Here is a 14,185-nt window from a genome sequence, read left to right as displayed (position 1 = left end):
GGAATTTGACTCCTTTTTAGAATACGGTGGGAGGTTAGAAGAAGGAGACAGTCTAAAGAGGAAAACAGAAAAAGCAGCAGCAGTAACACTTCAACCTCAAGGTAGCGTAGAAAGGTGATGTTATTGTTTTTGTTTAGTCGCTAAGTTGTGTCCGGCTCTTTTTGCGACCTCATAGCCTGTAGCCCACCAGATTCCTCTGTCCATGGAATTTCCCAGACAAGGATGCTGGAGTGGGTTGCAATTTCCTTCTCCAGGGGATCTTCCAGACCCAGGGATCAAACCTGAGTCTCCTGCATTGGCAGGTGGATTCTTTACCACTGCACCACCGGGGTGAAAGTTCAAAAAGGTGATGAGTTGATGAAATGTTGAAGATTTATTGTCAACTGGTGTCTATGAAGCACCTACTATGTCCCAGACCATTTAACTTCCAGCCTAATGTCATCTCACAGAAACCCTGTAAGGTAGGTCTTGCTGTCTACAAAGCACAGACCAAGTAACAAACCCAGAGTCCGTAGCAGAACTGCCAAAGACCTAATGAAAGATTAGTCCCCTTCCAGGCGTCTTTTGACTTTAAAACCAATGTATCTTCCTACTTCATCACAGCAGCCTCTTATGTCAAAGGGGTAAGATTAATGCATGTGGTCGGCATTATTCACCTGTATCCATTTCAAAACCAGAGTCTCTTTAGAGGATGAAGCGGAACAAGGAAGACCTCACACACAGGAGGCAGTTGATGTATCTTTGATGGGATAATTAATGGCCTGACCAGAGGGATCTGTGCAGGTGTGGGCCTGGAGCAAGGCTGGTGAGGTACCCAGGGCATAGAATCTATGGAGACAGGCTCATACAAGTACAGGCCTGCACTTGCCAGACCCTGATAGTGGGTGCCTCCTTGGGTTGTGTGCTCAGGGTGCCTGAGAAGTAGGGAGACCTAGCTCTCATGGTGCTTCAGCACAGTCTGCTGAGCTCACAACCTTGACTGAATTTTGTGCCCTGGGCATCTTGCTTGCCTCACCCTAGGTCCTCACTTTGTGCCGAGGCCAGGAGGAGGAGAGGACCAGTGAGTTCAGTGGCTTGATTACTGGCTGGACATTACAATCCCCTGGGCCACTTTAAAAAAATATCTGGGGTAAGATATGACCCCAGACCAATTAAATCAGAATCCCTGGCATGGGGTGGCATGGAGAGGGGATAGGAGGCAAAGACCTGGGCATGGATGTATTTTTTTAAAGCTTTTCACGTGATGTTAATACACAACCAGGTTTGGGATGAGTTTGTGCATTTGGAGAGAGTCCCTCACTGCCAGGCTGAGTAAGAATGTACATGACTGTAGCAAAAGTGAGGGTTTAAGTAGTTCTTTTAAAATGTGAGCTGATGATGGCTACAGTTCAGTTAACTTTATGATGCTGGGTTTAAGTCCAGCCTGGTTAATAAATCAGCTGATTCATGTACTCCCTTCCTCTGAATTTGAAACCTGGAAAATAATTAAATGTAGAATTCATTTGTAATGGCTGTAGTTATCAAGTGCTGGTTTCAGGGCTGCTGTGAAAGGCAGCTCAACCCACTGTATCAGCCCATTTGCAAATCCTTCTGAGGGTTGAAACTGTGTCTGTCCTGAAAGGGAAAGGAGGTCCCCTCTGGGTGTCCCAGCGCTCCCATTAGGGAGCCACGTGACCCTAAGCAAGTGTTCTAACCCCTCCGTGTCTCACCTTCCTCATCTCTACAAAGAGCTGCTTGTGACTCTATGATTCAGCTGTTACTTCATTTTTGTGTTTGCTCTTGTTCCAGCTGGGAAACAATTGATATACAAATGAACACACTTAAATTTGACAACTGTGCTCTGTGACCCGTCATTTCTGACATATAAGGAATCCTTTAAAGCTGTGATTCCCAAACCTGGCCAAACATCCTGTGGGAAAATTTTAGGAAATGCAAATTCCTGAACTTCATCCCTGAAGATCTTTGCCCCCCAGCCCACCTCTCCATTAAATGTGGTGTTTAATCAATGCAGTCCTGATCAAACTGTCTACCCTTACTCATTGGGTCTTTTTTCCCCTCTTCCAAACTTTTTTTGTCTTGTTTTGGGAGCTTCCCTGGTGGCTCAGATGATAAAGAATCTGCCTGCAATGTGGGAGCCTGGGGTCTGCTCCATAGGTCAGAAAGATTCTCCTGGAGAAGGAAATGGCAACCCACTCCCATATTCTTGTCTGGAAAATTCCATGGACGTAGCAGCCTGGCGGGCTACAGTCCATGGAATCGCAAAGAGTTGGACACGACTGAGCAACTAACATCACTGCATAGCCAGTTTAACAATGTTGTGATAGTTTCAGGAGAACAGTGAAGGGACTCAGCCATACACATACATGTATCCACTCTCCCCTAAACCCTGCTCCCATCCAGGCTGCCACATAACATTGTGAAGATCTTGATTCAATAGGTTGTTTTCTCCCCCGACATGGCAGGTGGGATCTTAATTCCCCGACCAGGGATCAGACCCATGCCCATTGCAGTGGGAGCATGGAGTCTTAGCCACTGGACCACCAGGGAAGTCCTGGTCTTCAACAGGTATTAAGTGATGTCTGGGAATGTGCCGCTCATCGGCCAGGTTTGGATGTAAGCAATGATTAGGTTAACTAAAGTGCTAGAATCTCATCTCGGTATCCCTTGAGAGTTTACAGTTGGCAGAAGTCATAGTTCTTCGAGGAAGCCTTCCCCGGGCCCTGAGACTGTGTTAAGTGCCCTGGTTAAAAGTTTTCTAGCATCCTGTTCTCCTGGGCTTGTTCTGGGCTTGTTCACATCTGTCCTCCTTTCCAGAATGTAAGCTCTCTGAGGGCCAGGATTTGTGTACACTATTACAGCTTTAGGGGCATACGACTTCCCCTCTTTCAGAAATGAGATCCGGGCCTTTGGTGGATGCTGCGGTTGCCGGGGAAGAGGAAGCTTCTCTCTGGCATTTTGACCAGAGGCACGACTCCAGGGGCTTCCCAAGCTGTGTGATTAGTGAGGGCCCGTGGCTGCTGGCTTTCACGGCAGTTCTGTGCCGTGTCTGATGGACCATGTTCATACTCTCTCAAAGCCTCTCGGGGTGTTGTCAAAGTAAGTCATCCCTTTTGTAGGTTGTCATCCTTTTTTTAGGTTTGAGTTTTCAGCCCAAGTGTGAAGATTAAAACGAATTTCCAGCTGCCTATCTCCTCAGCTCCTTTCTCTCTACTGTTTTTAATCTTTTGAAATGCTGATATTCCCAGATAATACAGATTTTAAAAGGTGGTTGAGGCATATTTATTGAGACTGAAATATTCCAGTTCCAATTCCCTCCCGTGGCATTTCAACCTCTCAGGGTTTGACCCCAGATACTGTTTCCCCATTTGTGATCACACTCCAGTTACCAGTCTTGAAAATCCTGTCTTCATAGTTTCATGGTCAGTGCACTTGTCCAGAATGCCCCCTCTCTTCTTCTCAGCCTCCAAGATTTCCTTCCTCTGGTCTCCTGCCTAAGTCCCTGTGAAGCAGACGCTTGGTTTATACCTCCTGTATTACCACTTAACATAGTGCTTGTGTGAGGGTAGGTTGTGAAAGTGTTAGTCACTCAGTCGTGCTGACTCTTTGTGACCCCATGGACCATAGCTTGCCAGGTTCCTCTATCCATGATTGAATTCTCCAGGCAAGAATACTGGAGCGGGTTGCCATTCTTTTCTCCAGGGGATCTTCTTAACCCAGGAACCAAACCTAGGTCTCCTGCATTGCTGGTGGATTCTTTACCATCTGAGCCACCGGGAAAGCCCCATGAGGGTAGGTGTGTGTGGTACTGTCTTCCTCAGATTGCCCATTATCTTACCCTTGCCTGGGACTTGATTAAACTCTTAGATTCCTGTGGGTACCATAATCTAAACTTGCCTGGGAATGGCAGGTGGGCCTTTCTAGAAGTCCAGAGATTATAATTAAGTTGGAAGATGAGATTAAGGGGTAGGGAGCATTGTCACATAGGAACAATCTTTTCTTCTCAGTCCTTAGTTCGAGGTGACCAAGTCAGTCTGTGGGAAGTGTTACCTGTCAACTGTGTCAGCCTGGCCCTGAAGGAGGTGACTGAAGTAGAAAAATGGCTTCCACCTTCGGAAGAGTCCTCCCCAAAGTGAAACCTTTGTTTTTTGAGGTGCCTGTCAGTTTTGATTGTTTCGTTTGTTTCTCTGTGAAAAAAATAGAAACTCATTGGATAACTTATTTATTATTCCATCTGTATTTTTTCATTTGTTCTCTTCTTCCTGGGCTCATTTCATGTGTTCATTTTATTTATTCATTAAGCTCATGTTGTTTTTCAGAAGCTACTCTGGACCCGTCACAAGGCAATTATTCTTTCAAGAAGCCCAATTTAGGCAACACATTAGATTGAGTAATTTATCTGTTTTTTTAATATCGATGAAAGCATAGACCATGTAGAGACAAAATATTCATATGGCATTGTTTCCTGACAGGGCTGTGGACAAAATTTGATGTTCACGTAAACACATTTCTTGGGGAGGGATGTGCAAGGGCGTTCAGGATGGAGGGGACACATGTATGCCTGTGATCAATTCATGCTGATGTGTGGCAGAAACCATCATGATACTGTAATGTAATTATCCTCCAATTAGAATAAACAAATGAATTTAAAAATAAATAAATCAAATATATGGGAAAAAAATTCTGATTGAGTTTAAAAAGCACAAATCATCTTTTAGGAATAGTTTCTGGGTTCTGGGATTGCTCGCATTCTCAGAGGCTAATGAGCCTGTATAAAACACCTGTGTGTTGACACGGATGCCCTTTTCTCTGTATCCACGCTTGTCATCTTTTCCACGTGTATCCACAAGACAAACCCAGAGGGCCCAGTCATTTTCCTGTTCCTGACAAGCTGGGCAGAGAAGAGCATGCCATGCTCTGAGAGCCAGAGTTTGCCGCTCATAGGAAACGACACAGAGGGAAGTAGGCTGTCCAGAAGGAGGAGCAGCCGGTGAGAACAGGCCTGGGCCGGGAGTCAGGACTCCTGGGGTCTGCTCTCATCCCTGTGCCTGATGAGCCGTGTGACCTCTCGGAGAATAAGTGGGGATGGGCATACAACGACAGATTCAAATAGCAGCTTTATTTAGTATTTGTTTGTGAACATGTATTTATTTTTATTGGAGTACTGTTGCTTTACAATGCTGTGTTGGTTTCCGTGGTGACTCAGTTACATGTATGTATATGTCCCCTCCCTCTTGGACCTTCCTCCCACCCCTCTGGGTCATCACAGAGCACAGAGCTGATCTTCCTGCGCTCAGCTGCACCTTCCCATTAGCTATCTGTTTTCCGCACAGTAGTGTATTTGTGTCAAAGCTCTTTCAGAGTCTCACAGCCCTCGGTTCAGATCACATTCTGGTTGAGCAGCTGTGGACAAGTCACTTAACTCCTCGAGCTCCACGTTATCCACACCACGTAGAGAAGACCCGCCATATTCAATGAGCAGAGGGATGAACTGATCTCCTGTGAGTGAAGGATCTCAGCACCACCTGCTCAGTTTTCAGCCCAGAGAAACATGACCGAGATGGTGACAGGCTCGAAAAACATCATGTGAGGAACAGCCGAGGGGAGGAAGTTCTTCTCTCTCTCCACAGTGGAGACGCAGGGGGAACATGAATGCTGTCTGCCTCGTGGACTGCTGTGTGAAGGACAGAGTGAGCCGAGGGCAGTGGGAGGCATCGGAGGCAAAGGGTGGGAATGGCAGGCACATTCAACCTTGGAGCGGACAGCCTGAGAGGTGGGGCAGCCCAGCGGGGGAACTGGCAGCTTAGGGCCTGGGAGGCCTGGCCATGTGGCCCGCTGGTCTGAAGACTGCGGGGTGGGGGGCATGGCGGGGGTGGGATGAGAGATCTTTCTGCCGGGAGGGAGGTGGGCAGAGCTTCTAAGATTGTCCCACTCCATTTATTCCTTCCAAGGATTCTCAGGATCCATCTGTGGGTTATTCTGTTTATCCTTGGATGCCTCTCTGAGGGTTAGCATTCTTTTTTTTTTCTTTTGAACTTTTTATTTTGTGTTGAGGAATAGCCCTAGTGGCTCAGACAGAAAAGAATCCACCTACAATGCAGGAGACCTGGGTTTGACCCCTGGATCGGGAAGATCCCCTGGAGAAGGGAATGGCAACCCACTCTAGTATTGTGGCCTGGAGAATCCCATGGACAGAGGAGCCTGGTGGGCTACAGTTCCATGGGGTTCCAAAGAGTCAGACATGACTGAGTAACATAATTTTGGGGGCTTCCCTGGTGCCTCAGAAGGTAAAGAGTCTGCCTACAATGCAGGAAACCCAGGTTCAATCCCTGGGTTGGGAAGAGCTCCTGGAGAAGGAAATGGCAACCCACTCCAGTATTCTTGCCTGAAGAATTCCGTGCAAGGAATTATCTATGAGGAGCCTGGCAGGCTACAATCCATGAGGTCAAAAAGAATCGGATCCTACCGAGCGCCCAACACTTTCACTGTCATAGCTGATTAGCAATATTGTGATAGTTCCAGGTGAGCAGCTGGAAGACTCAGCCATATGTATGCATGTATCCATTCTCCCCCAAAGTCCCCTCCCATCCAAGCTGCCACATAACGTTGAGCAGAGTTCCCTGTGCGATACAGTAGGTTCTTGTTGGTTATCCATTTTAAATACAGCATGCGTACATGACCATCCCAAAGTTCCTAACTATTCCTTCTCCCTGGCAACAATGAGTTTGTTTTCTAAGCCTGTGAGTCTCTCTCTGTTTTGTAATTTCATCTGTATCCTTTCTTTTTAGGTTCCACATACAAGGGATGTCATGTGATATTTGAGCATTTGGTTTTAGACGTGACGGTTTGTCACTGCCGGGGATAAGCCTCTTAATTGATCAGGGCTGTCTTTGTTCCCCCCCAAGACCCACCCTGAATCGAGCATACTTTTTCTGCTCTCCTGCTGCCTCCCAGATTTTTCTTTCACGGCTTCCGTCTTGATGTCATGGGGCTGTCAGAACAGTTTGCTTTTCTTCTGAAAAACCTCATCATGTGAGAGTCAGGACTTCCTCGAGTTTTCCTTCCCTTCCCTGAGGTCATGGAAAATGTTACAGTCTTCCTTGAGGCTTTGGGACACCAGCAGCCATCCCAGAAAGGAGAAGGTGCTGTCAGGACCCCTCCTTGGAGCAGAGCAAGTTGTGGGAACAAATGCTGCTGTTAATCAGGCTTTAGCCTGGGTCTGGCCAGCTGAATGATGGGGATTAGGCCTATGAGCCTCGCTCTTCTCTCTGCTGGCATCAAAAGCAGACACCAGCTGTGGTGTTTCTCCCTCCAGTTTAACTTTTGGACAGCTGGCAAAGAGAATAGGCTTTTATAGATGTGGCAGAACAGGGCTGACACTTGCAATGTATTTTTGTTTGTTTGTTTTCTTCCAGTTTTATTGAGATACAATTGACATACAGCACTGTATAAATCGAAGGTGTACAGGTGGCTCAGTGTTAAAAAAAAAAATCATCTGTTTGCCAGTGCAGGAGCCTCAGAAGATAGGAGTTTGATCCTTGGGTCAGGAAGGTCTCCTGGAGAAGGGAATGGCAACTCACTCCAATATTCTGGCCTGGAGAATCCCATGGACAGAGGAGCCTGGTAGGCTACAGTTCACCCAGTGGCAGGCGCTGGCTGGAGACCCGGAGCGCTCGGACACCCGGGCCGGCACATAAACCAGTGGCAGACAGACAGGAGTAGATGGGGTCTGGGATCCTGTGCTGAGGATCCTGAGTGAGGAAGTTAGGTGCTAATGGAGCATTCAGAGCGGCACCAACCTGCCCTTGAGAGGATGGGGAAGATGGCTATAGGATATGTGCCATCTCACTTGAGACCCAGGAGGTATTGGTTGAGGGAGGGGAGTTCTAGGAGGAAAGTGAAAGTGTTAGTCACTCAGTCATGTCTGACTCTTTTTGATCCCATGGACTGTAGCCCACCAGGCTCCTCTGTCCATGGAATTCTCCAGGCAAGAATACTGGAGTGGGTTGCCATTCCCTTCTCTAGGAGATCTTCCCAACCCAGGGATCGAACTCGAGTCTCATGCTTTGCAGGCAGATTCTTTACCTTCTGAGCTACCAGGGAAGCCCAGGAGGGAGGTAAGTATATGCAAAGGTCTGAAGGCAGAAGGAGCTGCAAACGTTCAGTGTGACAGGAAAGGAGCATGGAAAAGAAAGCAGGTGTTAGTTCACGGAGAGCCCTGCAGGCCGTGGTGAGGGTGTTGAGCCTTAACCAGTGGATGGTGGAAAGTTGATGAAGGGTTTTAAGCCTGGGAATGTGCCCTCGTCACATCTGAGTTTTAGAAAAATCCTCCAGCTGCATGAGGAGCCTGGGAGGGAGGGCTGAACCTAAGGAGAACTGTTTGCTCATCCTCCTCCTGCTGTGGACACGTCAGGCATCCCTGTTGCCAAGACTCATCCCTCCCGGACTTTTGCACTGGGGTTGCCCCCATGCTGATAGCCAGCTCTGGGCCACTGATTCTTCTGTGCTTAAGCAGAGAATGAGGGTCCATAGGCAGACAGAAGAGCTTTTTTTCTGCTTCCCCAGTTTGAGGATCTGTGTGCAAGAGAGAATTAAATGGGAGGTCAATATCAAGGCGACTTACTCTAACAAAGCCAGTGGTGACTTGTTCTAACAAATGCCAGCCCTACTACACGCACAAGCTAGGTGACAAATACCTCCATGAGCCTCATAGTCTTCATCTGAAAAACACACGTAATAAAATGTTGTTGTTCAGTCACTAAGTCATATCTGTCTGTGACCCCATGGACTGTATGTTGCACACCAGGTTCCCCCTGTCCTTCATGAAGGTGATGCCATCCAACCATCTCATCCTCTGTCGTCCCCTTCTCCTCCTGCCTTTGATCTTTCCCAGCATCAGGGTCTTTTCCAGTGAGTCAGCTCTTCTCATCAAGTGGCCAAAGTATTGGAGCTTCAGCTTCAACATCAGTCCTTCCAATGAATATTCAGTGTTGATTTCCTTCAGGATTGACTGGTTTCATCTCCTGGCTGACCAGGGGACTCTCAAGAGTCTTCTCCAGCACCACAGAATAATGAAATACCCTCCTCAGATCTTTGTGAGGATCCAATGAGATGATATATGTAAACTGCCAGGCAGGTAGGAGATGCCCAGTAAGAATTTATTCCCTTCTCCTTTTTTCCTGCCTTCCCTTATCACTGATCCAGAAATCTTACAGTCAACTCCAAGCCCAATATAGTCTGACCTATTTCTTTTCTGATCTGCTCCATTCTGTCCCTCAGGCACACTGATCGCCTTAAAGTTTCTTGAACACTCTAGACACACTCGCACCTCAGGACCCTCTGACACCTGTGTGGCTTGTCTCCTCATCTCTTGCAAGTTTTTGCTCAGTTATCATCCTCTCAGTGAGACCTGCCCTAGCCACTCTCTTTAAAACTCCAACACCCCTTATCTTATTATTGCTTTCCCAGCTTTATTTTCCTCTAAAGTTCTTATTACCTTCCCCAAAGTTATATAATTTAATTGTTTTTTAAATTTTTTTGTGTGTGTGTTTTATTAATTTGTTCGTTATCCCTTCCAACTGTCATACACACTCCACAAGGACAGGAAGTTTTAAATGTCTTATTCATTGCTGTATCTTTAGTGCTTAGAACAGTGTCAGGCGCATAATGAACTCTCAGTAAGTGTTTGTGGAATGAATGAATGCTTGATTAGCTCTCATGATAACTATTGAGAATATTGGGAGTTGGGGGAGCACCTGAGACTGAAGAGTCTTAACTGTCATCTGAGGGCTCTGCAGTCTGGCTGGGTCGTGACTCCCCACTAGGAGTCTAGGAGTCAAGAGTTCTAGCCCTTTACTCCTTTATCTGTAAAATGAGGACCTTGCCCTTTGCCTCACTAAATAGCCCATTTTTATTAAAAACAATTTTTTTGATGTGTTTTTATTTGTTTATTTGGCTGCATCAGGTCTTAGTTGCAGCACTCAGGATCTTTCATTGCTACACACCAGCTCTCTAGTTGTAGCATGGGTTCCGGAGCATGTGGGCTCAGTAGTTGTGGTGTTTGGGCTCAGTCGTTGTGGTGCTAGGCTCAGTCGTTGCGGTGCTCAGGCTCAGTTGTTGTGGTGCTTGGGTTCAGTAGTTGTGGTGCTCGGGCTCAGTAGTTGCAGTACTTAGGCTTAGTTATCCCACAGCTTTTGAGATCTTCATTCCTGTATCAGGGATGGAAACTTCATCCCCTGCATTGCAAGGTGGATTCTTAACCCCTGGACCACCAGGAAAGTCCCATGATTAGCCTATTTTTAGGAAAAACTTAACCCTAGAAGCTTTTACACAGAAACACTGGTTAGCTTGTAGTTCACCTTGAAGATATGGAAACCAACACTTCCCCTCTTGCCCCTCTGCCAGTTTCCACTGCTGGGCAATTTATTTTTCTCCTTTGTTTGCTTCCTGTCCTCAACTCATTGGACTTAAAAACAATCTCCCATTGAACCTGACGGCAGTGCAATGCCCAGGGACATGGCTCCCAGAAGGTGGCCTGAGTCCATTTCCTCACCAGCCTCTGAGAGCTAAGGAAATTACTGTGTGTGAATTAAAGCTACCGTGCGTGAAAGAACTGAGACAGCTGTCCCCTGGTGAAGTTGTCTGCTTAGATTAGGTTCACTCAGTCATTTACTCATTCACTTATTTCTTCACATCGAGAGACTCACAGTCAGATGGGAGAGACGAGAGCAGACAAATCATCACAGCAGTGGAAACACATAGGTGGAGGAGAAAGCTTCTGTGTTCGTGAAGTCCCTGCTGCAAGACTGTCTGTTGTGCGACAGCCCCAAACCTCAGTGGCTTCCAACCAAAATTATTCATTTCTTGCTTCGGTACCTACAGACCAGCCAAGGTGGCCAAGCTTCAGGAGGATGAAGTTCTGGTCTGTCCCTGTATCTCTTTCTGGGGCCCAGACTGAAGAGGCAGTGGCTCCCTGGGGCAAGCTCTTTATGGCCCATGGCCAGAGTACAAGAATCCAAGCGAAACCACACAAGCACATCCACAGTCTGTACTTGCATCACGTTTATAACAATTCATGAGCCAAAGTTAGTCACAGGCCAGGCCCACCATCTGGGAGGTAGGGGTGAATACTCTGCTTAGTCTAGTGGCAACATGACTGTGTTGTTCTGTTTCAGGGAGGGACTGAAGAGTTAGGAATACTGTACTTGAAGTGGCTTCGTGGTAATCTGCCTGCAACACAGGAGACGTAGGTTCGATCCCTGGGTCGGGAAGATCCCCTGGAGAAGGAAATGGCTACCCACCCCAGTATTCTTGCCTGGGAGATCCCATGGACAAAGGAACCTGGTAGGCTATAGTTCATGGGGTCACAAAGAGTCGGAGCAACTAAACTGCAATGACAACAATCGAATGTGCTACAGTGTTTAGCTCATTTAGCTCCAGCTGTGGAGATGAGGGAAGGCTTCTTGGAGATAGTAACTTTCATCTTGAAGGATAAGTCCTTTTCGAGACAATTAAGCAGTCAGTAATATATGCAATTTTGTAGTATCGCATACACACACACACACACATATATATATATATATATATTTATATATGCACAAGTAGTAATTTATGCACCAGAGAATCCTGGCGTGCTGCAGTCTGTAGGGCTGCAAAGAGTCAGATGTGACTTAGCAACTGAACAGTAACAAGAGCAAATACATGGGAGTGCATGCTGATTTAAAAAGTGAATGTGAAGTGTTATCTTAAAATTCGCCTAGTCACTGTGGGCAATATGTAAAGAGCTACAGGAAGATAGAAATAAAGGTCACCAGAGTGCGTGCCTAAGAAGTCCAAACTTCATAAGGGAGATCAGAAAGATATAAAAAAGAAAAGGAAAACATGTAACCAGTACATTCTTGCCAGCTGGATGGAACAGAAGTGTGAACTCAGAAAGGAAGTTAGAGTATATTTTTAGCAGCTACTTTTGGTACAGGATGCAAGATATGCACTGCTTTCTAGCCATTATTTCATTTAGTCCCAGAAACCCTGGAAGGATGTCCTAATGAGAAGCCTGAGCCTCGGAGGGGTTAGGTAACTTGCCTCATGTTTTATAGTTAGACAGTCACAGTGGGAGTACTTCCTTGTAGATCTCTTTTGCCAAAGAGCGAAGAGTTTATTCATAGATGTATTCATAGACGTTACTACGTTAGTGTACACGCTGTCTTTTATTGAGTAGGGCTGCTTTAAGATGTAGTAAACCCTTTTTTTTTTAAAGTGTCTACTATATATGCAGCACTCTGCTTGTTAAAGGACCCCAGTCCTGGAGTAGTTCCTCAAGTCTAGCCTGGCTGTGGCATTCTGTAGGTCTCACCTTATTCTCATTGCTCATAGGTTCAAAAACCTTTTTTTTTGAGTCTTTATTGAATTCTGTTATAATACTGCTTCTGTCTTAATGTTTTAGTTTTCTGGCCATGAGGCATGTGGGATCTTAGCTCTCTGATCAGGGATCAAACCCATACCCCCCCGACACTGGACTGTGAAGTCTCGACCGTTGGCCCACCAGGGACGTCCCTGCTCATGAGCTTAAAATGCCTCAAAGAAAATAGGATTCTTGCCAATGTTTCTATGCAAAAATGCTCACTTTGAATGGTGAGGTGTTTGGAAATCCTGCCTCTTTTTCCCCCAGATTATATACACACAGTCAGTGTTCTTTCTCCTGGGAAATGAAGGGAGACAGCTTGGTGAGTTGCTCCAGGTCCAGGAAAAGTTAGAGGTGGGACTAAGTGGAGAATAACTGTTTTCACTATGGTGCAAACTACCTCTACCTGATAATAATTCTTCCATCATTACGGAGCACAGATACACGCTAGTGGAACATCTCTGTGCATGAAGAAGTGGGCATTTGTGAATTTTTATTTCTAGTTTCCTACCAGTAATCACTTGACAACTGGAATAAGGCCTCCCTGGTCTTCTTGACCTTTAGTGTGACCTTTCAGCCTAGCGTCCTGTGCGTTTGCGGAGAGAACCACCATCTTTCTGCAACCATCCCTTCCCTCTATGGATCGTTAAACATTGACAGGCATTTTTGTGCACTCTCCATCTCGGCAGTCTGGAATTGAGTTGAAGCATGTTTCATGACCCATTTTCTATTTGCTCAAGAAGCTGGCAGAACTGGTTTCCCTGATCTCGGAGACCATCTCACATGGTCACTTTTCCCCCCAGACATGTTTGAAATCTTATAATAATGAGCAATGCTTATTGTTAATAATAAGAACCGCTGCCTGTCGCTGTCTGGTATTTACTGTCTCACGATTCCCCAGGCAGGTGACGCTCAGATCCTGTGGCTGCTCATCGAGTTGACGTCGGACAGAAGGAGAAAAAACTGTCTCAGACTGGTCCAGCGAGAGGGCGTGAGTGGGAATGCTGCAGAAGGAACAACTGACCTGTCTGGCTGAGAATCCAGCATCCTGAGCTCTTCCTCTTGACATCACCCTCCAGACCTCTACTTCCTCAAGGGAAAGGGCACTTAGGATTTTGCTCTCAGCCACCTAAAACTTTTGCCTACCCAAGAGAAGACTTTTGCTGCAGAACTGAACAAAATACCATTCCATTGCTCTTTTTTATCCTTTGATCATCCTGGCTACAGTGACTTGTTCAGCTTGGGGAATTTGAGGCTGTGTTTTTTCCTGTCAGTTTTGTGAACACTTTTCAAAATGATCGACTTAAGCTTCCTGACGGAGGAGGAGCAGGAGGCCATTATGAAGGTTCTGCAGCGAGACGCCGCCCTGAAGAGGGCTGAAGAGGAGAGAGTCAGGTAGGAGGCTGACCCTCCACTGGGGGGGAGGAGGGCTGTCTGCAAGAGGACGAGAAGCTTCGTTCCTCGCAGCTCTAAGTGGCCATTCTGACTTGGAGCCTGACTTACGGGTTCAGGTGTATTTCCTGGCCAGAACTTTCTCCTCCTTGGTATCTCTCATCCCATAGGACTCATGCCAGAAATAGTCTTGATTAAAAACCTAACTAAATGCCTTTAACTTATTACACACTGGGTTAAAAATGAAATACTCTATACAAACACATCCATAAATCTACGCTCTCCATATATATGTACAATGTGTACACACACACAAACACACATATTCATTTTTTTTTTTTACTGACTCTACCTCTTTAAAAGTGAATCATGTACTAAATTAGAAAAAAAATTTAA

At 46.2% G+C, this 14,185-nt stretch overlaps 1 protein-coding gene across 4 annotated transcripts in view; it reads left to right on the top strand.

Moving 5' to 3' along the window:
- The window catches only part of SYTL2 (synaptotagmin like 2), a 118,803-nt gene that overhangs the window by 39,735 nt on the left and 64,883 nt on the right, over positions 1–14,185 (top strand). For all 4 annotated transcript variants that reach the window (XM_043876069.1, XM_043876076.1, XM_043876052.1 and 1 more), the window contains exon 2: positions 13,299–13,792. In XM_043876069.1, coding sequence (XP_043732004.1) covers positions 13,692–13,792 — 101 coding nt within the window. In that variant the 5' untranslated portion in view covers positions 13,299–13,691. The remainder of the gene's footprint in view (positions 1–13,298; positions 13,793–14,185) is intronic.

The sequence above is a fragment of the Cervus elaphus genome, chromosome 2 (genome assembly GCF_910594005.1).
Source record: "Cervus elaphus chromosome 2, mCerEla1.1, whole genome shotgun sequence".
Lineage (NCBI taxonomy): Eukaryota > Metazoa > Chordata > Mammalia > Artiodactyla > Cervidae > Cervus > Cervus elaphus.
Note: the sequence above shows the minus strand (reverse complement) of the source record. Positions and strands in the feature narration are given on the sequence as shown.